The sequence below is a fragment of the Microcebus murinus genome, chromosome X, assembly GCF_040939455.1.
Source record: "Microcebus murinus isolate Inina chromosome X, M.murinus_Inina_mat1.0, whole genome shotgun sequence".
In the NCBI taxonomy this organism is placed as follows: Eukaryota; Metazoa; Chordata; class Mammalia; order Primates; family Cheirogaleidae; genus Microcebus; species Microcebus murinus.
Window position 1 is genome coordinate 59,580,151 of NC_134136.1, and position 26,248 is coordinate 59,606,398.

At 38.6% G+C, this 26,248-nt stretch overlaps 1 protein-coding gene across 1 annotated transcript in view; it reads right to left on the reverse strand.

Annotated features, from left to right (window-relative positions):
- GPC3 (glypican 3) overlaps positions 1–26,248 on the reverse strand; it is a 413,275-nt gene that overhangs the window by 37,339 nt on the left and 349,688 nt on the right. Inside the window, exon 7 of the mRNA XM_012764774.2 lies at positions 15,692–15,851. Within this exon, the coding sequence (XP_012620228.1) occupies positions 15,692–15,851 (160 nt within the window). The remainder of the gene's footprint in view (positions 1–15,691; positions 15,852–26,248) is intronic.

Here is a 26,248-nt window from a genome sequence, read left to right on the forward strand (position 1 = left end):
TAGAACAGTAAAAACTAAATGGAGAAAGACATTCATGGCTCCATGCTCCAAAAATGCCTGAGTCAAACAGATATTAGTGCAGAAATATGCTATCTCTGGAGGTGGAGTAAAAATGACAAATAACCTATGAACCCACAGACATGAAATCCCTTGGTTTCTTTTCATTATCGATTTAGTCTTCCAGTGCTGTGTATCACAGACAGGTTCAGACATCTGCAGAAGCAGAGTACAGACATTCTTACTGCACTGCTGTATATTGTATAGAAAATCTCCAGTGATCCAACCACATTTTGGGAGAATCTCATTTCTTAGTTCTCTAGCAGTTGGTGCTGTATATGAGCATGAGTAATATGTTGCCTCCCTGCACAAACAAGAAAGAAATGTTGAACAGGAGAGTGGGGGTGTGTTCCAAATTTAGCTTTCTTTCCAACCTCTGCCCATATGGTTGGTGGTTAAAAAAATGATTACCAAGCCAACAAAATGCAACCTGATATTAGGAGTTCCACTCTAACTCTATGAAACCAGGGCTAATATCAGCACACGGTATTCATTTGCCTTAATGCCATCTGATATAAGAAGGCTGAACTATGAAAGTTGTCCTTGCCTGGGTGCCCCAGTGAGCTGGCCTAGAAGACTACCATTCAGGTTTGGAATGGGACGATGAGATTTCCATTGGTTAGCAGAGAGATTTCAGAAAGAGCCCACCAACCACAACAGGGAATACGGAGTTTTGAGAAAAAAAAAGTTTATAGATCTGGTTAACAGTTTCCAAGTTAAGGAAGTTTCCAAGTCTAGGATTCCTAGAAGTCAGAGTCACTGAAAATGAGGGTCTCTTTAATTTGGCTAGCATAACTTTGGAAGACAGAAATTTTCTCTCACTCATGGTAAAAAGAGCTATTGATTTAAGCCTAGAACCTTTAAGGATAAAGGAAGGAAAATAAATCCTTCAAATGTACCCTCTTACCCAGTGGTGGTGGTAAATGTTCAACAACTGGCTCTCAAAAAAAGAAGTATGCATGTCAGATTATTAAAAACTGGTTTTTTTGGAATAAAGAATATGTAGCACCTTACAATTTACATATAAAAAATATACAGTACTCTTTATTATAAATTCCAAGTAGCCAATTGGTTCTCACAGAATGCTATCATCAATTTTTATCCAGACTCTCATTACTGAAGCCAAACAAGAGTTGTGATTGACAAACAAGTGTAGTTCCTATAAGAATACTGGTTGACATACTGGTATACATTAAGGAGTGACACAGAAGTAAAATAATACTCTGTTGGAAGTTCACTCCATCAATGACAGGAAGACAGGAACGACTTCTTTGCTGCATGGGATAATAGTTTTTGGATACTGGAAAAACATTTCCTCAAATTTTTCTGCTATTCACAATGAAATGGCTATAGAGACAACATAACTTTAAGTTTAATATGTGCTATTAACATTTTTTCATCGCTTTCTTAAGTTTAGACAATCAACAAATGAGTAAGTCAAGCCTCAATTTGTAAATTTTACTGATTTCTGTGGTGTAAATACTTCTATCATGGCCAACTTTGAGCTACCTATGTGATGATAATGAACACACAGTTGGAAGAGTATATGGTATTTCTGCCACTCAAACACAATATACAGATAACTGTTAAGAGCATAGATAATTGTAAATGTAACAAAATAATTAGAATGTAATGAGTTTGAGTGTCATCTTTGTTTTTGAGTAAGAATTTATTTCATTGTAAATTTATATAATTTAATTTTTTAATAATGGCTGTGCTTAATACTAGCTCACAAAAATTCTGAAAATTTAACAATTGGCTCTTGTGAGCCAGTACAAGCCAGCTCTAGTTCACCACTGCCCTCACCCCATTTAGACTGCTTTTGAGTATATTCTACCATGGGATCCAAGGTAAGGAAAGATACAAGGGAGAGGCGCACAGACAGGCTACACCTCCCTACTCAAAGTGTGGTCTTCTGCTTTGCTATTTATTGCGAATTTGCAGGAAGATAAGTACAAAAATTAAAGGTAAGCACTCAAAAGCTTGTCTAGCAATTTGGCGGGGATTTCTTAGGTCTGTTGAATCTCATAATTAAAAATTGTGGCTTTTATTTTATAGGCCGTTTTGTCATTTCCTTTTTCTAGCAATTTATTTTTATTGTATTCTGCAAAAGTATTGGTTCATGAGAGATTTGGAAGGAACAAAAAAATCCCAGGTCCTTCACCACCAACACCTTGAGATGCACTGGTCTAGTCTGTGCAGCCAGAATCAGAAGGGACAGAGTGGGGCAGGAGATGAATATGAACTGGACAACCTTGGTGTTAACCATTCAGCCATTAGAACTACTTTTATCTGGGAAAGGGGCTCTATCCTAGGTTTGCTTTTCTAACACAGGGGCAGGAAGGCCACAAGCCTGGAAATAATTGGGGAAAAATGAGAACTGGATTCTTGTAGTAGCAAAACAAATCTGGAGGTTGTGAGTGACAGAAGATGTTGAAAAGAATTGCTCTCTGGAAAAGTCTCTGCCATTCCTAAGGATCTGTTTGCTAAGGAAAATAGTTACAGAAAGTCATAATTGGTGACATGTGCTCATAGACAAACAGCCAGAGAGATTCTCTTCTCCACTCTTCTTTCCTTCCCCCAGCCTGAAAAATTGTTTCGTTGGTTTGCTCCACCATCTTGGTTCTTTTGGCTCTATTTACATGTTTGCATCTTAAAATCATTAGCCCCTCAAAACTATTCAGGACCTTGAAAGTCAAGAGCCCATGATGTAGGTATTTATCCATTCTCTGACATTCCACCCTCATCCAGCCAATCTTTCTTATATATAATCTCTAGTCCAATACCTTCAGAGTCAGGAAGCTCTTTCTTAGAGCAATTCATTCCACCGAGGAATAACTCAAGGAGATAGAAAGTTCAACCTTCTGTCAGTCAAAGTATGTCTCCTTATATATTTCATGCATTGGCTCCAGATCTAGCCTCCTCTTCCATATGCAAGACCTCTAACTATTAGAAGACAACAGTGACATCTCCCTAATTCTTCTGTCATATTCCTCTCTCATAGACTGAACATTGCTATTTCTTTTCACTGTCCTCCTGCTACCCGTGTGCAGATTCTTCCCCATCAGTCTCCCTCTCCTCAAAATGCAGTCTAGGCTACAGACACCTGGTGTCTCACATAACGTGTCCTCCCCCACTCAACTGAGCCCCTACTCCTGTGTTGACTGGAACAAGGATCCCAGATCTCATTGCTAGAAGAGATCTGAGATCTCACGATTTCAGCTGCTAGAAGTTGAAGGGTACTTTGAGGAAACTAGTGAGGGTGAAGCACACTGTTACTGTAACAAATATGGAATGAAAGGAAGCAAATGTGAAAAGTAAATATTGCCCATGGATAACTAAACTCTATTTAGCACCTACTAAGTGACAGTTACTGGGAAGAGGGGACAGAAGCAGAAGTTGGTGACTGAGACCTGAGAAATGTATATAGGATGAAAAGAACTTACTTTTGACCCTCCCAGGAGCTCACTGTTAGTTGGGAGAAACCACTTTACCCTGAAACTCATCCTGAAGGTGCTAATGAGATTTCCCCCTGCTCTAACATAGACTTTCCTTAGACACTACACTTTGTAGAATAGCCTCTACTCCATTTTTATTTACTTGGTAATTATATTACTACTTCAATCCATCAAGGAGCTACAAATCAAGAGACTCTCTTTGTGTTGATGCTCCTGTTCTCACCTTAAAGGCTTATTTACCATCAACCATTCACATTAGGATTATTTAAAAAAAAAGACCAAAGGCAGTTTTTAAAAGTCAGCAAGTATATTTAGAAATGATAGGAGCCATAAGTGTCAGGGATCATTTTGCATGATCATTAAACATCTCTTAGCCAGGTGTGCACATGGGCAAGCTCTATAACAGGGTTTCTTTTTAGAAAGACTAACCACACAAAAACTTGCCAGGAACTTTGTTCCTACCAGTTCGAATAGGAAATCTTCTTAAATATGACACAGACAAATAAAGGAAAGAAGAGAGGTGATGGCTGCATCTCTGTTCTTCAGAAAAAGCTAGAAGATAGCACTGTCTAAATTGGAGAGATCTGATATTGCATGTGCAGCTTTGGACATTATGGAAGGTCAATCATTGCAAGGCATCTGATTGCTCTGAGTCTCTTCTCCTCTCAGAGCAGGACCTCAGCTCTGGCTTCATTTCTGATCTCCACTTGCAGCCACTAGGACTGTCCACACCAGATATTTTCAGCTTCTCTCTTGCTCTGCAGGCTTATAATTTCTTGTTACAATGCACTCCTCTAATTCTTCTCCCCTAAGACATCACTGTTTATCAGGGAAAGTTTGGACCACAGCACAAGTTTAATTAGACATCTTCATTTTTCTTTCTTTTATGATATTTCTTCTTGTAGGGGAGCACTTCCCATCTGATGGCACGTAAGCCTGCTGTTCCAGATACCTTGGGATATTATTCTACAGGGATGCTTCTCTTCTGCTTGGCAGCTCGGCTAGTGGCTTTGGGCTTGCCACCTTCCTGCTGGTTTTTCACCAGCTAAGCATTGAACCTGTCCATCCCTTTCTTTTCTATGCATACTCTACTAGATTACCACATTTTAGATGAGGCTGTCACTAAATTGGCTGGCATGGCTTCTATCCAGAGCAAATCAATTGCACCATTTAGCCAAATTTATCCATTCAATAGTCTCCTCTTAATTTGAAGATAGATTACAAAATATAATACAATGGCCAAATCACTTGCATTGTTCCTAATACTCAATTCTTAGAGAATTATGTGTAAGGATGACCAGCAAGTGTAACTCTTATAGCATTACCCCTAATAAAAGCCTCATAGCCTAAGGGCTCAGACAGGAAAGTATCACAGGGCAGTAGAGCTAGGAAAGAGAACCTCACAATATCCCCTCCCAAACAATAAGAAACAAGCTCCCTAAGGTATCTCAAGCTATGGTAACTTTATGGAAAGTATGGAAAGTTTTTACCATTTCTTACTCTCAACTATCACCAGCTTACCTGTAGTAATTCCCTAGTTAACACTAAGGCATGAGGAAGGCCCCTTTCTTGGTACACTTAGTCAATTGCAGTTTATATCACTGTTAAATCTTGCATCTAAGTCCCCCTCTGTGAGCCCTTGGGAGCTGCACAAAGCTCTGGGGTGAGCTGGGATTGGCTGTCCTGTCAATTGATTAGCAAGAACCACCTGGTCTGTATCTGTGTGAAAAGTGCTATTATAGTGAGCTTTGCGTCTTTCAGCTTTCCTATGGCATTTGATCTCTAAAAGAAAAGATCAAGACATGAAAGGAGATTGCTTGTAGCTCAGAGCAAGATAGAATGGAAAGAATCAGGGGCCCTTTCTTGACCCTCCCCAACTCGTTGTCCACCCTTGCCCTCAGCGCTCCACTACCACCAAAGAAAACAAAACATAACTAGCTGTGATTCTTTCAAGATGTAGATGGTTACTACTGTTGTGACTATGAGGTTATTTGCACAACTTAGCAGGCATATTTGTCATTGTTTAAATACCTTCTCATTTCAAACCACCCTGGGCTAAAAACAAGTTAATGAGCAATTGAAATTGCCACCTTTGGGGATGGAGAGGAGGGAGCATGTTTATTATTTTTTTCAGAACTCCCTTCTGTTCTTTTCTTTTTAAATTGTCATATAATAATTATACATATTTATAGGATATACAGTGATGTTTCCATATGTATAATGTACAGTGATCAGATCAGGGTAATTAGCATATCCATCATCTCAAACAGTTATCATTTCTTTGGTTTGGGAACATTTAATATCCTCTTTCTAGCTATTTAAAAATAATTTTTTCCTTTTTTTTAAGAAACAAAGCCCCACTTTGTCACCCACATTGGAGTGTAGTGGCATCACCACACCTCACAGCAAACTCAAACTCCTGGGCTCAAACAGTCCTTATGCCTCAGCCTCCTTAGTAGCCGGGACAATAGGCTCATGCCACCACACTCAGCTAATTTTTCTTTTTTTATTTCTTTTTTGCAGAGATGGCATTTCACTATGCTGCCCAGGCTGGTCTTGAATTCCTGGCCTCAAGTTATCCTCCTGCCTTGGCCTCCCAAAGTGCTGAGATTTATAGGTCTGAGCCACTGAACGAGGCCAGTGAAAATATATTATTGTTAACTGTAGTCATCCTATAGTGGTATAGAATACTAGAACTTATTCCTCCTATCTAGCTGTAATTTTGGATCCTTTAACAAATTCTCTCTATCTCCAACTTCCCCCTACCATTCCCAGTCTCTAGTATTTTCTGTACTTTTTACTTCTATGAGATCAACTTTTTATAGCTTCTACATATGAGTGAGAATATGTGGTACTTAACTTTCTATTCCTGGCTTATTTCACTTAACATAATGCCCTCCAGTTCTATACATGTCACAAATGACAAGATTTCATTCTTTTTTATGGCAGAATACTATTTCATTGTGTATATATACCACAGTTTCTTTATCCATCTGTTGATGGACATTTAGGTTGATTCCATATTGCAATAAACATGGAGGTGCAGATGTCTCTTTGACATATTGATTTCCTTTCCTTTGAATAAATGTCCAGTAATTAGAATGTTGGATTATATGGTTCTATTTGTAGTTTTTGAGGAACCTCCATACTTTCTCCACAGTGGCTGTACTAGTTTACATACCATGTTTCCCCGAAAATAAGACAGGGTCTTATATTTATTTTTCCTCAAGAAGACACCCTTGGGCTTATTTTCAGGGGATTTTTTTTTTTAAGTACAACACAATAATCTACATTTATTCAAATATAGTTAAGTCGTCTTCTTCTGGAACATCATCATAACTCTTCAAACCCTGAATTCCATCCTGAATTTCTTGTGACTCTATTTCCTTTAGAACCATTGGCCCCAATCTCTCACGTCCAGCAATAGAGCTCTCATGGGGCAGATGAGAAGGGCTGCTCGTCTTTACCGCTCTGTGATGAAATGCATGTGTTGTGCAGATACCCTGCACAGCCACGCCCATCACTAGGTCTTATTTTCAGGGTAGGGCTTATATTGTGCAAATGCTTAAAAATCCTGCTAGGGCTTATTTTATGGGTAGGTCTTATTTTCAGGGAAACATGGTACCTACTAACCATGTATAAGAGTAGCATATTTATAATGAAAATTTGGGGCCAGAATGTTTGGGACTCTGTGATTTTAGCTAAAAGGTTTTGGTGAATAAAACTAAACTAAGTTACAACCCAATGGTACTAAACAATAATAGTATTACTATAAAAGGGCATGCTGCTTTGCAGTTTATAAAGTATGTTTATAAAATATTCATTATTATATGTGTTTCATTCAACAACTTGTAAGGCAGGTAAGTTAGGAAATATTTCATCACCATTTTTGCAAATGAGGAAACTGAGGCTCAGAGGAACTGTATGACTTTGTCCAAGGCCACAACATTGGGAAATAGCAGAGACAGAATTGGGACCCAGTTTGTTAGACTCTGTAGATGTAATACCCTTTTCTTTATGTCTGAAGCTTCAGCAGTCTAAGGATAAGAGGGTGTCCCATTTGCCCAATAGATGAGATCTACTCCCAGTGGAAGACATGGGGTCCACTTGCACTGAAGTCACATGTTTGAAGAACTGATATCCCAAGAAATAAATTTGGAGGGAGTCACAACAAGATCTTGCCTGAGAGTTCCAGGAGTAGATTATTTAGTAGGAAGCAACTTGCAACTTAAGTGGTCAAAGATATGAATGGTTGATTTCTAGACAGTTCAAAGGAAGTAGAATCGTGTTCTTAAACTATAGAACACATTTTCGGAAACTTGCTGTAATTTCTTCCTGGACTTGTTACCACCAGAGCACTATAAATAGATATATTACTGTATCTAATGTATTTTGAGCTCTGCACAGGACTCAACAATTTTCTTATAAAAAATCCTCAGGACATTTCATTCCCCCTACAAGCTTTCTACTCATTTTTCAGTAGGTATCATGATATGTTCTAAATCATAAATAGTTTGCAGATATCACCCACAAAAAAAGCCTATCATACAGTTCCTCAATTGCTTTTATCCTTTTCACCAGATCAAGCCATTAATGAATTTATTAATAGAAAGTGACTACCAGTCCACATTTATGAAGGTTTGACTTGACACTTTGGAAGAATCATTAAGCCACTGAAGTGTTCTTTTTTCTCCTGTGTGCATAGACTTGTTAGGAGTAGGAATGTAAGGTTACACTTGATCCAGTAAAAAAAAAAAATAATAAAAATCATTGATTTTAAAAAATATTTCCTAATTATTTTTTTTGGAAGTTATCATTATTTTGCCTTGAGATCGTAAAGTAACTATAGAGAGGGCACAGAGATTCATGTGGCTCACAGCTATAAAATCTTAATGGCTTCCTCTACAGCACTGCTGGGACTAGGTGACCAGCCAGGGGCAGACTACTGCTATCCCCCATAGCACTTGGAGATAATGCAGAAGAATGGCAAAAGGGACCAGTCAGCCCCAGCCAAGGAACAAGTGTCAGGTTCTCTCTTTGCAGTCCCCACACTGACATCCAAGAGACTGAAAGTTTCTTGAGAGCAAGCATTTTCATAAGAACTATCTTTTTACTATGAGCAAAAATCAGCCATTTGCTTTTAATATTGGTTTAAGCCCTAAGCTCAAGATATGTTTTATGAACTCTACTCCCCAGCCTACCACCAACCAGCTCAGGCTCTTCTTACTCTCATGTAGCAACAAGGCATGTTTTATCTTCTACAGTTTGTCTCCACTTTCCTCATTCAAAGAAATAGGCTTTTGCAGTACCCATGATCATTTTGCCCTGTCTTTATCCCAGCTTATCATTTTTTCCCCCTGAGATTTACAGTTATGAGGGCATTAGGTTCACCAGAATGTCCTGGCTATACCCACAGAGTAGTGTAAGCTGAAGCAAGAACAGGGGGGTGGGGAAATGGTAACACAAGTATCTTCAATATGCCCGTTTCTTGCTGGGAGTTGCTTTGTGTATGTTCTAACTGTGTTTCCAACAGCAGTGTGTGTGTGTGTGTGTTTGTGTGCTTGCATGTGTGTTTCTGTGTAGGTAAGAGTGGAGACTCTGTGGAGGGGGGCAGATGCTTAAGATGCTTACTCATTGCTTATTAGCCACGGACTCCTGGCCAGAACTTGGAAAGCTTCTCAGGGATCAGCCCCAGCTAAAGAACTGGGAGTAACCAGCTTCCCAAACAGCTTACAATAAGAGGTTTGAGAGAGTCATTAACTAGGAACACTGCTGATGGCAGTTCAGCAAAGAGATAGCTTATTGTACCAGGTCCATCATCTGTTTTTGGAAGGGAGTCAGTACGTGAGTGTTCAGACTCATGGGCCAAATCCAATCTTTGCAGAAAATACATGAACTAGAGATGCCAAGAAAGCTATAGAGTTTCCAGAGATTTTGGAATTATAATGAAAATTTTCTGATTGTTTTACATATTTACAGAGCTTAACAGGTTAAAAAGCACTTTCATACTTATTATCACATTTGATTTTCACAAAAACTCATTAAAGTGGGCAAGGCAAGGATGATTCCCCAATTTACAGCTGGGGAAACTGAGGCTCAGAGCAGCTATATAACTTGCTCAAGGTCCTACTTCTAGGACTACAATCCAAATGTCCTAATCAATCACATGGATGATTGATTGGGCCTTGAAGGTCTCTTATATTAATACTTCCTATGATAGAATACTTAGCTCACTGGTGGGCAGTTTAGTGGCTTCTTAAGTGCATGAAGTGTTAAACATAAAAGCCACAAGTGCTCAATTAGAAGATAGTAAGGGTTGCAAACAAATCACCTAGGGATCTTGTTAATATGGCCTTCTGAATCAGTAGGTCTTGAGGTGGGACCTGAGATTCTGCATTTCTAACAAGCTCTCAGAGAATACAACTGTTGCTGGTCCATGATTCCAACTTGTAGTAGTAAGGGTTAAGGGAAGATTGCCAAAAGTTGGTTACCTGGTTTTAATTGCTTTTCATGAATCTTAAACAAATGAACAAACAAACAAAAACCCAAGACAATTCTAATCTATGTCTCCAGGCTTTTTGAGCTCTCATAGGTTAGCAGCAACAGAACGTTAGCTTTAATAGTAGATAATATTTTTTGAGTGCTTACTAGGTGCCAACCATTGTGCCAAATGTTTTGCATGGATTATTTTATTTAATCCTCACAACCCTATGAAATATGAACTATTATTATCTCCATTTTGTTTTAGATGTGGAAACAGGCTGAGAGAGGTGAAGTAACACACTGCTATGGTTTGAATATTTGTATCCCCTCCAAAATTCATGCTGAAATTTAATCCCCAATGCAACAGTATAAAAAGGTGGCACCTTTAGGAGGCAGAACCCTCATCGAGGGGATTAGTCCCTTATAAAAGAGCTAGAGAGAACTAGGTAGACTGTTTGCTGCCTTTCCATCTCTTCTACCATGTGAGGACACAGCATTCATTCCTTTTGCTATGTGAGGCATTCACCAGACACCAAATGCCAGCATCTTGATCTTGGACTTCCTAGCCACTGGAACTGTGAGAAATATATTTCTGTTCTTTATAAATTACCCAGACTAAGCTATTTTGTTACAGCAGCACAAATGGACTAAGATATCCACCAAAAGGTAAATATTACCCTTGATTCTGAGAAGTGAAAGGAACAAATGAAGATGTAACCATGAGTAAGACATCATGTAATGGTCATCTCAGCAACAATTAAATTCAATAATCAGAAAGAAGGGGAAGACCCTAAGAATATGATGTCAAATTCAGAAATAAGAATTATGGAATAAAAGAACACTTAGGGGACTTTGGGATGAAGAGTTTTATAAATCAATATACTCCCAGAAAGCTTGAAAACTACTAAAAACTTCTTATTACCATCCTGATGCACATGTTTACTGAGGAGCAGGTATGAGCAGCCCTTGGTAAGGGCTGACAGATTGGAAAAGTCAAAGGGGTTAGAGTAGAGAAAATGAGATCTTTTCTAAGTGGAAATATAGCTCAGGAGAAGAGAACAAAGAACCTACAAGGTCATACGAAAACTCAAAAGAAGATGTCCCCAAAAGACTCTGATAAGCACCCTGCCAAGGATCAAAGCCAAAGAAATGAACATAATCACAGACTGCTGGCACTAGAATGCCCTGAAAGAATTGTCTGGGCATTCTCTCTATTTTACAAATGGATAGACAGACTTCTAAAAAGTGGAGGGGGCTTGCTTTAGGACACATGGGAGTTAGAAGCAAAGCCAGGAATAGAACCTGAGTGTGCTGAACTTCATCCAGTACATCAAAAAAGGGGAAGAAGTGATCCAGGGAAGCCAGCCAGCAGGACCACTTGCTGGTTGTGGTGTAAGAGGTCTGTTGGGGGACAAAAGGAGATACAAGAGAGTCTGAACATACTTATCCCTAAGTTGTCTTTTGGGGGAGGCAATCTGTAGTATTAAATGAAATAAATGGTGGTAAATGTGCATGATGTTCCAATACAATTGACTAAATCAATGGATGTTGATGAATCACCATGATTAGATGGCATCTACCTAAATGATAGGTAAAATTATGTAACAGCTGACCAATCATATAGCCTGTTCCAAACAGCTATTGTGCCATGAGCCTGGCAGATTGGCAATGAATCTTCTCTCCATGAGAAGTATTTTAAAGGGGAACCCAAGGAACTTTAGGCTGGTAGGATCACTGAACATGTTAGGCAAGTGTAATGTACTGGGGGCAAGGCATCATTTTTCCTGTAAATTAAATTGACCACCATTTGTATACTGTTTTATAGTTTTCAAAGCACTTTGGGTTAATCATGCCTAATAAATTGACTAGAATTCTTTGAGAAGATAAATGTGCATGTGAACAAAGGAAAACCATGTATGTAATCTATTTAGATTTTAAGGCCCTTGACAAGGTCCCACACCAAACACTGTTTTAAAAAGTTAAGTCACCATGGAATTGTGGAGCAGTACTTTGAAATGGATAGGGAAATGGCCTATAGGCAGGAAAGCACAAGTACAAATAAGTGAGAACTTTTCTGGAGAAGCAATGAATAGTGGTGTGTCCCAGGGATCGGTGCTAGAACCAGTTAACATGTTGGTGAATCATCTGGGCAACCTTTAGATGACCATAAACTTTCCCAGGTAGCAAAATGCAAAGCTGACTTCAGTCTGTTTATGATTGTACTGATGAGCAGAGAAAAAATGAGTCATAGTGAACTTGCTCAAGGAGTGGCCTCTGAAACCTGACTGCTCTTAGTGACTGTGTGACCTTAAGCAAATTACTCTACCTCTTCCAGCATCAGTTTTCTCATGTGTAAAGTGAGAAGAGGAATAATCCCTACTTCATAGTGATGGTGTGAATGATATGAGACAATGCATGCAAAGTCCTGGCATAGTGTTTGGAGCATAGTACGTTTCCAGTGAACATTATCTTCTATTATTTTTACTTTTTATGTTCAGTCAACATTCTTCTAATAGGATGCCATGCTCTGAGTGATGATTTTATGTCCTATGGAACCTAGGAGCCACTGCAAACTATCTCTTGAATGTACTGGCAGAATTTGCTTTAGTAATTCAGAGGACAGAGGTAACTATGGACTGAGATGATGGCAAAAGATTTCATGAAGGGAAATCAACAATTATGGAACACCTAGTATATGCTAGATACTAGGATAGATGCTTTATAAACTTTCCCCTTCAATTTAACCTTGCAATCATCCTATGAAGTTGAGGCTATGATCTCCATTTGATGGATGAAGGGACAGAGACTCAGAGAGGCAACTAAGAAACTTGTCCCAGGTCATGCTAGCTCATAAGAAGTGGAGCCAGAATTCAAATACAGGTTTGCCTTCACCCCAAACCTATTTTCTTTTCACTGCATTATACTTGAATTTCACCTTGAGGGATGAATATAATTTAAAAAGGAAGAAAAGAGGCCTATCTATATAGAAATAAACATGGGCAATGGTATGAAGATAGGAACAAGAACAGTAAGTTTATGGGTTCATGGGGCATGAATACGGCTGTTCTTGCCGAAGTGGAGAGTTCCCGTGAGGCTAAGTGGTAGGAAACGAAGCAAAAGGGTAGTTTAGGCAAGACCAGGCCCTCAGAACTCTGCTAAGGAGTCTGAGCTTTATCCTCAAGTCCATGGAGACAGGTTGAAGGCAGCTGAGCTAAGGAGAGGTATGAGATGCTTTAGGAAGATTAACCTGGCAGCTGTGCAAGATGAATTTGATGAAATCTTCTGCCTGGGACCCTGATTCTTTGTTCTCTAATCTACTAGCCTGAGGCTCTCAATACTCCTGCCTAGTCTAGAAGCCTGAAAACTACTCAGGATGTGTTTGCAATAGCATATGTAGAAATGTGGGATGGGGAAATAGAAAGGAAGCATTGACAGAAACAGAACAAATGACAAATAAAGAATCAACAGGGATTTGAGGCCCCATTACATATGAGGGCAAAAGAGAAGAAAGAATCAAAGATACTTTAGTTTTAAGCCTCACCAACCAACAGGATAATAGTGGTGTTGGAAAAATATGGGTATTAAAGGGGAAGCCAGTTTGGGATGGTCAGTTGATAAATTTGACTTGTGACACATCAAGTTTAGGGTAATGGTGGGGAAACCAGATAGTAATGATTACTAAGCAGTTGAAGATGTGGGATGTTAGTGCAGGAAAGCAGTTGAGACTCGCAGTGATGACTTTATAAATTACCCACATAGTAGTATAATAGTTAACTAATATTCATTGTAGCAATATCCACAATAGTGAAGAAGTGGAAACAACCTAAATGTCCACTGATGGATGAATGGGCAAAGAAATTGTACATACATACAATGGAATATTATTTAGCATTAAAAAAGGAAGAAATCCTGCCATATGCTACACCATGAAGGAAGCTTGAGAACATGATGCTAAGTAAAATAAGCCAGTCACAGAAGGACAAATACTGCATGATTCCACTCTATTTGAGGTATCTAAAGTAGTCAAACTCAGAAACAGATAGTAAAATGGTGGTTGCCAGGAGCTGGGGGAGGGGGAAATGAAGAGTTGCTGTTCAATGGACATAGAGTTTTAGACATACAAGATGAAAAAGTTCTAGAGATCTGTTGTACAACAATGTGCATATAATTAACAATATTGTACTGTACACTTAAAAGTTTGTTAAGAGGGCAGTTTTCATGTTAGGTGGTTTTTATCCTAATTAAAAAAATAACTTAAAGAAATCATAAAAAGAATTGTTCAAAGAGGCAGAGTGGATAAGATCTGCATTTCCTCTGGAAAAGAGAGAAAAGATAGAGAGTTAACCTCTGGATAATAGCCAGTTTGAGGGCAGGATTAGGAGAAGAGCTACTGAAAGAAAGAGGGTGCAAGAGAAATAGGAGCATGCACTGTCTCAGAGGCCATAGGCAACAGGGTTTTAAGGACAAGGCTGTGTGCACCACAGGAGAAAGGGCATGGCACTGGAAGTCTTAAGACCCGAGTTAGATTTCCAGTTCTTCCACTTAGAGAAATCTCATTTCTTTTCTGAGCCCCAGTTTTATTACCTGTATAATGGAAGAATACCTATCCATATGAAAGTACTTTGTAAACTGTGATATGGAATACAAATGCGAGGGAATTTTTGTTGTTGTTTTGCCTTCTTGACTCCAGCAGCATTGTATTATTTTTTTCTATTGTTCTTGTTTTTATGTAGCTCTTCAGTTATGTGTCATAGCCTATCTATGTTAGGCTGCTTGTGAGAAAACAAAATAGAAAAGACGTTTTAAGAAAAGAAGGTCATGGTTAGAGCTGGAACCCATACTACTAAGTGAAGTATCCCAAGAATGGAAAAACAAGCACCAGATATATTCTCCAGCAAACTGGTATTAACTGAGTAGCACCTAAGTGGACACATAGGTACTACAGTAATAGGGTATTGGGCAGGTGGGAGGGGGGAGGGGGGCGGGTATATACATACATAATGAGTGAGATGTGCACCATCTGGGGGATGGTCATGATGGAGACTCAGACTTTTGGGGGGAGGGAGGGAAATGGGCATTTATTGAAACCTTAAAATCTGTACCCCCATAATATGCTGAAAGAAAAAAAAAAAGAAAAAAAAAAAAGAAAAGAAGGTCAGCTAATGGTTCTTCCTTTGAAAATTCTAAGATCATTGGTTTTCACAAGATTCCCAAGCTTCCATTTCTTATTTTTCATTTCTTTTTATAACTAAGAAGAACCAAGGAAATCTCTAATGGGACACAGAGCCAACTGATTAGGTCAGTTCATTTTCGACAATGAAAACCAGGAAGTTACCCTTTTAATCCACCCAGGGCCAGAGATGGAAAAAAAAACAGGCTACCCCAAAACTTCACTTTTCTAGATTATAGCATTTCCTGAAGAGTTGATGGCATTGTGTGTTGCAGGGATTTTAGGGCAGTTATAGAGAACAGATTCAATTGATTAAAAAAAAAATTTTTTTTTTGGTAGAGATGGGGTCTCCATATGTTGCCCACGCTAGTCTCAAACTCCTGGCTTCAAATGATCCTTCTACCTCGGCCTCCCTAAGTGCTGAGATTACAGGTGTGAGCCACTGTGCCTGGCCCTCAATTGATTTTTAATTCCTGAGCATGACCATATTTATCTCCAATTCAAGCCAGCACCAATCAGTTACCTGCAAGGAAGCGGAGCTGATTCTTCACCTTCATCATTCCATCACCAGAGCCTCCGATGCACTCGTCTTCATCATCGCCACAGTCTCCACTTTCAAGCCCTTCCTCATCCAGGTTTTTATCCAGAACTTTACCTTTGGGCACAGACATGGTTCTCAGGAGCTGAAAGAAAACAACCAGAAATACAGCCACTGTTCATATTTCTCAGGAGGTCTAGACAGTATGTTATTAACAGGAAGCATTAAAAATGTTCAATGAATTATGAAGAAACTTTTAAAAATCATTTTCAAATTTAAGAATATCACTGAGAATATCACAGGTATAAACTGCTTATTCTCTTTACAGTTTCACATTTCTGGATCTTTCCACAGCATTTGACACAATTCTCCACTCTTTTACTCTACTTCCATCACACAGTAGCCAGAGTGGATTTTGCATTAAACCTTCCCATACCATGATGTTTAAGTTCCTAAAAGCCTCCAAGGTAGGAGAACTCACTGATGAGGAACTTAAGACACAACAGGCAAAGCTAGGACACCAAGATCAGAGAAGATCTTTACAGAAGCCTCCGATAACCACATATACAGACACTAAATTAAAACAATAAATGCTTCCTGTCCAATGAAGAGAATAGTGGTGCCATTTTATATACATTTTAAATGAATATAACTAATCATCCACATCCTATGCTCTGATCACTAGAAAAGTTGTTAAAGATTTCCCTCTCCCCAAATTCCATTAAGATGCTTTTTAAATTGATTTTGCTTTATTGTAGATAATATGCTTACTAAGAGGCAAGTTTGTTTTGCTCTTCGGTGTCTAGATTTTTAGTCACATGGCCAATGCCTTCCTAATTTTATGGGATGCCCACCTCCCAAAAGTCTGTCCACTGACCCAGAGACCCAGCCCACAGCATGAATGGCCTCTGCGGACAGTTGTCAGACTCTATCTTATTTTCCCTCACCATCTCTCTCCAAGGCTTCACTCTAATATCCTCTATTTTTGCTCTGGCTTCTGCACCATCACATATGTCTAGTCCTAAATCTTAGCCCCACCCCTTACTTTTAAATGAAAGGCAACAAAACATGCTGGAGATAGAGAAACTGAGATTTTTGTGATTGTGGAAGAGGTATCCAGAAAAAAATGATGTTGCACACACAGGCGCGTCTTGGTTTCTGTGGTTTCCATTGTCTCTGTTTATTGTCATGGAGAAGTATACTTTTATGTTCTCTGCCTGTGATTTAGCTGCTACACTGAGATCTACTCGGAAAAAGCTATATACCATAGAGAAACACGACTCAGCAGGTGTTTTGAAACTTTTTATTACTTTTTTTAAGCAAAGAAAGAAAAGCTCAAAAGAATATTCTTGTCCAACAACCTCCAATGGTGTTGGAGAAGCCAAGCCATGAACTATTTCACACTCCAGCACCATGTCCACCTTGCTGCTCTAGTACTTCCACTCTCTAACACTCCCACCTCCAGCTCCTCCACCACTCATCCTGCATGTTTAAATTTATAATATATAAATACAGCCTAGGATGACTAGACTAGTGGTTCTCAAACTTTTTGGTCTCAGGACCCCTTGTTTACTGAGAATCCTAGAGAACTTTTGTTCATATAAGTTTTACCTATCAATATTTCCCATCTTGGAAATTATAACTGAGAAATTTTTAAAATATTTATTGGATAGCTCACTTAAATATTAACAATAATAAACCCATGCTGTTACATAAGCATTTTAAAATGAAAAATAGGCCGGGCATGGTGGCTCACGCCTGTAATCCTAGCACTCTGGGAGCCCGAGGCGGGCAGATTGCTCAAGGTCAGGACTTCGAAACCAGCCTGAGCAAGAACAAGACCCCGTCTCTACTAAAAATAGAAAGAAATTAATTGGCCAACGAATATATATAGAAAAAATTAGCCAGGCATGGTGGTGCATGCCTGTAGTCCCAGCTACTTGGGAGGCTGAGGCAGAAGGATTGCTTGAGCCCAGGAGATTGAGGTTGCTGTGAGCTAGGCTGATGCCATGGCACTCACTCTAGCCTGGGCAACAAAGCGAGACTCTATCTCCAAAAAAAAAAATAAATAAATAAATAAAATAAAAAATAAAATGAAATGAAAAATAAACACATTTTCCCAGATATATGAAAGTTATTAGGAAGAGTGGCATTGTTTTACATTTTGGTAAATCTCTTTAATGTTTGGCTTAATACAAGATAGCTGTATTATCATATCTGCTTCTCCATTCAATCTGTTGTGATATATTGCTTTGGTTGAAACATTTGCAGAAAATCCAGCCTCCCACAAATATGTAGGGAGAAAAGAGAGAAGTATTTTAGTAGACTTTTTAAATAATTGTGGATATTTTTCTTTGATAATACATAAAAACTAAACACGTAGTTGCAATGTAGAATATGAAACCATATGAATAAACATTTCATGCCCTTTTACATTAAAATCTATTGATATGTTTTGAACTTTGAGCATTTTACTCATTTTATATTATCATGCATGGGTCATCTGGAAAATATTGCCTTATTGATTGTGCAGGTCTTCCAAAATGTTGACATCTTTCATTATATGATATTGAAATATCAAATTCGTTAATATCACCTCCAAATCTCATCAGAAAAGTCTAAGTATTAAGAAGCTCTCAATCTCATGGTGGCAGATACAAGTTTTCAAAAATTTTAGTTTTTTCTTATTCTTCTTGTTCTTTTCCAAGAAAATGTCTAGCAAATATTCACATCTGTATAACCATAGTTTGTCCATCATTCTCTAAAGTAAAAATGAAAAACGAGGCTAGTTTATCTCACAGTTCAAATAATCCCATAAGTGCTTTGTCTTGAGACGCACATCGACACACCATATAAATAATTTAACTGTACTTCCCATTTTATAACACAGAATATTAAAAAGTACAAGGTTTTATAAAATTAATAATAAAGATTTAATAAATTAATAATTTTTATAGCTTTGGCAATGATATCCTTAAGTGCAGGTGCCCTTTCCTACAAGTGTATGTCAGTGAAGAATATAATGACTATTAGTGCCGCTGCTTTGATTCTTACTGTGGTGTCAACAGTTGTACTTGCTATTGCTTTTGCACCACTGGTGCAAGGATTAACACAGTGAAAAAGACAAATAACATCTTATTTGTGTTGTTGTGCAAGTAGTTTTGACCTTGTGGATGCTTGGATTTCATGGACTCCCAGGGTCCATAAACCCTTCTTTGAGACCTGCTAATCTAGCCTATAACATCACTTAAGTCTAGCCCAAATCCCCATTCCTCTCCTTTACCATTATTTCTTATGGGAAAGTTGCTTTTGACATAAGCATTTTTATGTTAACTTTCAAGAATGCATCCTTTGTGTATATCACAGAATACCTGAATTAAAAGTTTTCACATAAGGGGAATGTTGTGGTTAGGTACAGATTAGTGAACTTGCTATTTCTCAAGCTTATTGTATATCTGTGCCTCTCATTAGTACCTTCAGTAAACATTAATTGAGAATATACCATGAACTAGCTGTTCTTCATTTCTGTCTATTAAACACCCTCCATACTTTTTTTTTTTTTTTTTTTTTTGAGACAGAGTCTCACTCTGTTGCCCGGGCTAGAGTGCCATGGCATCAGCCTAACTCACGGCAACCTCAATCTTCTGGGCTCAAGCGATCCTTCTGCCTCAGCCTCCGGAGTAGCTGGGACTACAGGCATGTGCCACTATGCCCAGCTAATTTTTTCTATGTATTTTTAGTTGTCCAAATAATTTCTTTCTATTTTTAGTAGAGACTGGGTCTTGTTCTTGCTCAGGCTGGTTTTGAACTCCTGACCTTGAGTGATCCTCCTGCCTCGGCCTCCCAGAGTGCTAGGATTACAGGCATGAGCCACTGCACCTGGCCAATATCCTCCATACTTTCAAGTCACATTAAAATGCCATATCCTTAATAAAGTCTTCCTGGTAGATGGTCATTATAGTTCTACCTTTCTCTCTTCCACTACTGCTCCTTTTACCTGTACCTTCTAAATACCACTCTCCGTATGCAATCTGGTATTATTTATTTGTACACATGATTTATCTCTACCACCAGACTGTCAGCTGCCCAGGGGTTGCATCTTATATATCTTTGAACTCTTGGCATTTAAGGCAGTTTTTGGCACATAGTGGGCATTCAATAAATGTGCTATTGAACTGAAGCAAAATGAAGTAGCATGGTATCTTTAATTCTTTAAAAGCTACTTCCACAGCCTTATGACAAAAGAAAAAGCCAAAGCCCACATTAATTATAGAAGAACAACTTGTGAATGAATAGCCAAGCCCTTTTGGATGACCTTGGCTAAGACCTGTAGCTAATATTTGAAAGACCATTTTCCAATCTGTGTACAATGCCCCCAGTATTCTTGCTAGCTCAGTTTAAAACAAAGTGCAATTAAAAAAAACAAAAAACAAAACCTTTTAAAACTTTGCCAGTGAGGCTACTACTTTAGGTCTTAAATCACTCCCATTTTGGAGACAACTTCAACATTGAAGAAGGATTATAATATACTTTTAAAACATTTTACACAGACAGCTGCTGAGCCTAACCCTGACACATTAACAAAACAAATCCAAACCTAGAAAGCTATTGTTAATGCAAAAATCTTAAAGAAGAGACTGAAGCTCCAGAGTGTTGAAAGACAATGGGTCAGAGAGGAAGAATTGCCAGCAAGGACTGTGGATTTAGTACAACTGGGAATTTGACCTAGAAATCAAATCAGCTAATTAGAATTCACAATATTGACCTTTATGTTCCCTCTCTCATTCTTTACATTGTCTTTCAGATTGAATACTCATTTTACAAAAAGAAAATTATGAGGGTCTTGCACACAAAATCAGGTAACTTTAGGGGCCTAATTCTTTTGATTGTTTGTCATTTTCCAAGGACACTGTCCTGTTAGCTTTTTAAAAGTCAAGGCTACAATAATGATCATTCATGTAAACTATCTTATTAAAACACAGGTCTGGGCATTTCACTCCACTATCCCCATAGCCATTCTATTAACTTTTGCCATGCATCGCTTTCCATATAGAGGACATCTCCTTAGCTGGATGTGCACAAGGCCCTTCACAATCCAGCATTTTCTATAGCATTTCCACTACCTTCTGTACAATTCTGTTTTAGCCACTGAGAATATCACAGTTGCCTAAGAATACAATTAATTTTTATTTTACGATCTAATATTTTAAATACATAAGTATCACATATAATATAGAAAAGTGAAAGGAAAGAGAATCAAGGGGGAAAAAAAACCCAGTTCCCAAACTCTAATAAACAATGTTTGTGTTTTCAAAGGTAAGACACTTTTTTATGCTTATTTTTAAATTGAACTTGTATTTTTGAATCAGATTGACTTGGGTTGGAATCCTGGTTTTCTACTTATTAAAACTTGTATTTTCAGATAAGCTGCTTAATCTCTCTGTACTTAAGTGTCCTCATCTATAAAATGAGGGAAATAATGTCTGCCTCATAGAACTGCTGTGATGAGTAAATGTGATTAATGTACTGCTCTAAATGTGATAATGCATCTATCGTGAAGGGAACTATCAAAATTTACTTAACCATTTTCCTAATATTGAATATTTATATTATTTCTAGTTGTTTTGCTTTTATAAACAAAGATGTAATCATTAGGAACATTCACATAACTCCTCTATGTGTTGGATTATAGCCTCAGTAAGATTACTGATTCAAAGGGTATGTATGTATTTACATATCGTGGGAGTGAGTCTCCAACTTCCGTAAGAATCACCTAGGATGCTTGTTAAAAATTAGGCTCCTTAAACTCTTATACACTGTTGATGGGAATTTAAATTAGTGCAGCCACTATGGAAAACAGGATTGAGATTTCTCAAAAAACTAAAAATAGCACTACTATATGATCCAGCAACAACACTACTGGGTATTTATTCAAAGGGATTCATTGCAGCACTATTTACATTAGCCAAGATATGGAATCAACCTAAATGTCCATCAATAGATGAATGGATAAAGAAAATGTGGTATATATACACAAATGGAATTCAGCCATAATGAAGACTGAAATCCTGTCATTTGAGGCAACATGGATGAACCTGGAGGACATTATGCTCAATGAAATAAGTCAGGCACAGAAAGATAAATACCTCATGTTCTCACTCATATGTGGGAGCTAAAAACAATTGAGCTCATAGAAGTAGAGAGCAGTAGAATTGTGGTTATTAGAGGCTGGGAAGGGTACAGGGGAAGGAAAAGTGAAGAGAGATTGGTGGTCAACAGATACAAAATTATAGCTAGACAGTAGGAATAAGTTCTAGTGTTCTATAGCCCTATGAGGTGAATACAGTTAACAATAATTTATTGTATATTTTCAAAAATCTAGAAGAGAGGACTTTGTTCACGACACAAATGATAAATATTTCAGATGATGGATATGTTAATTACCCTGATTTGATCGTTACACATTGTATACATGTATCTAAATATCAATTTGTATCCCATAAATATGTATAATTATTATGTGTCAACTTAAAAAAGGAAAAAAAGTTTTAAAAATTTTAACCAAAAATAAAGTTGAAAGACATTCTATAGGAAAAGGAAAAATATCTAAGATAATATATATTGTAGAAGTAATATTTTAAATAAGAAGTCATTCAACCTGCACTCATAACTACTGCAAAATGCCTAAGAGAAGGCAGAGAGTAGTATTTTAGCGTAGGAACAATGTTGATGCCTTCCCTTTTTTTGTCTGTTTGTTTGGTGGAGACGGGGTCTCACTCTGTCACCCAGGCTGGAGTTCAATGGCATGATCATAGCTCATTGCAGCCTTGAATTCCTGGGCTTAAGCGATCTTCTTGCCTCAGCTTCCTGAGTAGCTGGGACTATTGGTGCATGCCACCACATCTGGCTGATGCCTTATATTTTAGTGTTGATATTGTACTTTTGATAACCCTTCAATCATTTCTTTCCTTATAAATATTCAGGTCAAAAATTTGGTAAAATAGGGCCGGGCATGGTGGCTCACACCTGTAATCCTAGCATTCTGGGAGGCCAAGGCGGGAGAATCGTTCAAGGTCAGGAATTCGAAACCACCTTGAGCAACAGCGAGACCCCGTCTCTACTAAAAATAGAAAGAAATTAATTGGCCAACTAAAAATATATACAAAAAAAATTAGTCGGACATGGTGGTGCATGCCTGTAGTCCCAGCTACTCGGGAGGCTGAGGCAGCAGGATTGCTTGAGCCCAGGAGTTTGAGGTTGCTGTGAGCAAGGCTGACACCACGGCACTCTAGCCCAGGCAACACAGTGAGACTCTGCCTCAAAAAAAAGAAAATGTGGTAAAATAAAAGCAAATAATAATTTTGAAAAATAAAAAGGAATGAATAAAGTATAATAAAAAAATCAGGGTCCCCGGCCCCACTCACTCACAGAGCTTCTGATTTAGTAGGTCTGGGGTGGAGCAACTGTCTTTTTTTCTGGGTGAGGAGTAAGGTTCTCATTTTGTTGCTCAGGCTGGTCTTTTTTTTTTTGAGACAGAGTCTCACTCTGTTGCCCGGGCTGGAGTGCTGTGGCATCAGCCTAGCTCACATAGCAACCTCAAACTCCTGGGCTCAAGCAACCTCCTGCCTCTGTCTCCTGAGTAGCTGGGACTATAGGCATGTGCCACCATGCCCAGCTAATTTTTTCTATATATATTTTTAGTTGTTTAGCTAATTTCTTTCTATTTTTAGTAGAGATGGGGTCTCGTTCTTGCTCAGGCTGGTCTTGAACTCCTGAGCTCAAGTGATCCTCCTGCCTCGGCCTCCCAGAGTGCTAGGATTATAGGTGTGAGCCACTGCACCCGGCCTGCTCAGGCTGGTTTTGAATACTTGGGCTCAAATAATCCTCCAGAGTAGTTGAAACTACAGATACATGCCTAAGTAGACCTGTTCTCCCCCCATCTTACTGTGAGTGAACTAAAAACCACTCTTTAAGAAAGGTTGCTCCAGTGTTACTCTGCTTCCCAGAAACCCTCAGAAACCATCCTTGGACAAGAGTCAACCTAAGCACCATGCATGTTGGAATCCTTAACCCATGCTCTTCAAACCATTTCTTTTTCAAAGCAAATGCAATCTGACAATTTCCTTTCACTTAGGTATAGACATCATGACATTTTGTCTTTGTAGTTAAGAAAAATACCCATGTATAAAGGTGATCGACTTCATTCATTTGATTAAAAAGGGGAACATTTAAAGTTAGCCTTGGTACAGGTACTCAGGGTTGTGTGATAAAAGGAAACAAAAAGCTTGGAATAATTACTTAAGAAAATTAGAAGCACAGTGTAAGAGAAAAAAGGCTTCCTAGAATACAGCAATTTCATTTTCTTAAAGCCATGACCAAATAACAAAAGGGCACTGCAGCATGGGACAATGTGATTTGGCAGAAACTCATTTTGTGCTTAGTTGACAGAAGAACAAAGATTAAAGGACAAACTTGTTGTTCTTAGAGGGATCAAATATGCTGAAATTAGACCAGTGAGAGCAGCAATTCTTGATCTGTCTATATGGTATAAATAACGTGCCTCTTGGAATTACCTTGATTGCAAAGATATGAACCTTATCAGCCACACACTGCGCTGGGGTTTAACATATGTTCTCTCACATAATCCTCAAATCCTTTCCACCAGTTTGTGTAACAGGGAAGACTGCCATACTCATTTCTCACATTAAAGGAGGACACCAAAGCTCAGAGAGGGGATAAGACTTGACCAAGTCATTCAGGAAGTGATAGGGATCTCATTAAAAATAACATCTTCAGCCCCAAGTCCAGAACCCTTCAAGAAAAACATGTATCTTAGGCAAAGACATCAATTAATAGGGCCTTCATTTTACCTTCTTTCCATCTTGACTGCCTTTAGCTCAGTAATTTCCAATTCAATCCCATTTCTCAGATGGTAAGCATTAACTATAACTTGATAGGAAAGTCTTTCCTCGTTGGGTGGGAGGACCAGGAAGGGGAGATAAGCATCAGGCACTGAACAGCTTTGGATGCCTCCTGCTTGTCTTCCCCAGCCTTGCCATCTCCTGTGTCTTAAATAACCAAACTATCTCATCATGAGCGGGTTTGTTTTGAAAAGCTTCTGACAGCTGGTTAGGATAGAATGAAAAATTCCATTACTGCTGCTACATGGCTAAGAGTTTTCTTGACTTTAAGTTCTTCAGCATTTTAAAAAATAAAGGATAAGCAACAAAATAGATACTGCAAATATGGGGCTTGGTACATATTTTGAGGATTTAGCTGGGTTTATCTCTTGTGGTCATTCAAATACCTTCTCTAGGCATTTTTTAATATCTGGAATCCAGGTTACATTTTAAAGCTATTAAGCCGGGCTTATAAAACTGATTTTGAACTATTTGGATGATCAGCTTTGTACAACCTGCAAGGAATGCTTTGGGGGCCTGGCTTTCCATGTCCACAGCAATGTAAACACATGCTTTACTGTTTGTATTTGAGTAGCATAAGCTAATGGGAAACAAATGTGGTGACTCCAATGAATCCCAGCCTTTTTGGAATGCCATTATTATTTATACATTGTGCACATCCACAAGGCCTAGCACGTGACCTCTGCTTTGCGTGCACACTCTCTTTGAACGAATGCACCAAACCACAGCCACAACTAATTGGAAACAATTGCAGCTCCACACATTTGAGACAAAGCCAGAACCCAAATGCATAGGGTTAGAATTAATGGCTATATATGCACTTCCCACATTGGGGAGGCAATAAAGTATAGCAGTTAAGGGCATGAGCTTTGGAATCTGACCAGCATAGATTTGAATCTCTACTTAGACTATTCGCTAGCTGTATGGCTTCAGACAAGTCACCTAACCTCTCTGAGCTCAGTTTCCTGCCTTGTAAAATGAGGGATAATATCACTTATGAACTTCACAGGGCTGTTGAAGTATTAAATAAAACAGGACCATTCACTTTTCATAGTCCCATGTATTCTTCCTTCAAAGAACTTTCCACAGTTTGTAATTATATATTCTCGGTTGCACCTCCATTAGACTAACAGAAGGGAAAACAGTCTGTTCGATTGCCAGTGTCTAGCAAAGTGTTTGGTACAAAGTAATGTTCAGTAAATATTCATTAAATGGATGAAAGAGCAAATAAATAGAAAAATGCATGCAATGTGCTTAGCATGTTGCCTGGCAAGGTAGTAAGTAAGTTCTTGGACATGTTAACTCTGCTACTCAGGGTAATGATGATGAACTGGAGGAGGAAGAGGGGAGGAGGAAGAAAAGGAGGAAGAGGAGGAGGAAGAACAGCAGTAGCAGCAGCAGCAATCTCAGCAGCAGACATGAAGAGCTTGTTACAAACGCCTTCTAAGGCAAAACAAGTAACATCCCATGGCAACACAGAAAGAAAGCTGGGTGGAATTTTTGTGAGTCTGAGAAAACCTTTCTGGATGCTCCCACGGAGGCGCTTGAAGCTCTGACTCGAGGAGGGGGCAACGGCAACATACGTAACCTAAACATTTGTACCCCCATAATATGCTGAAAT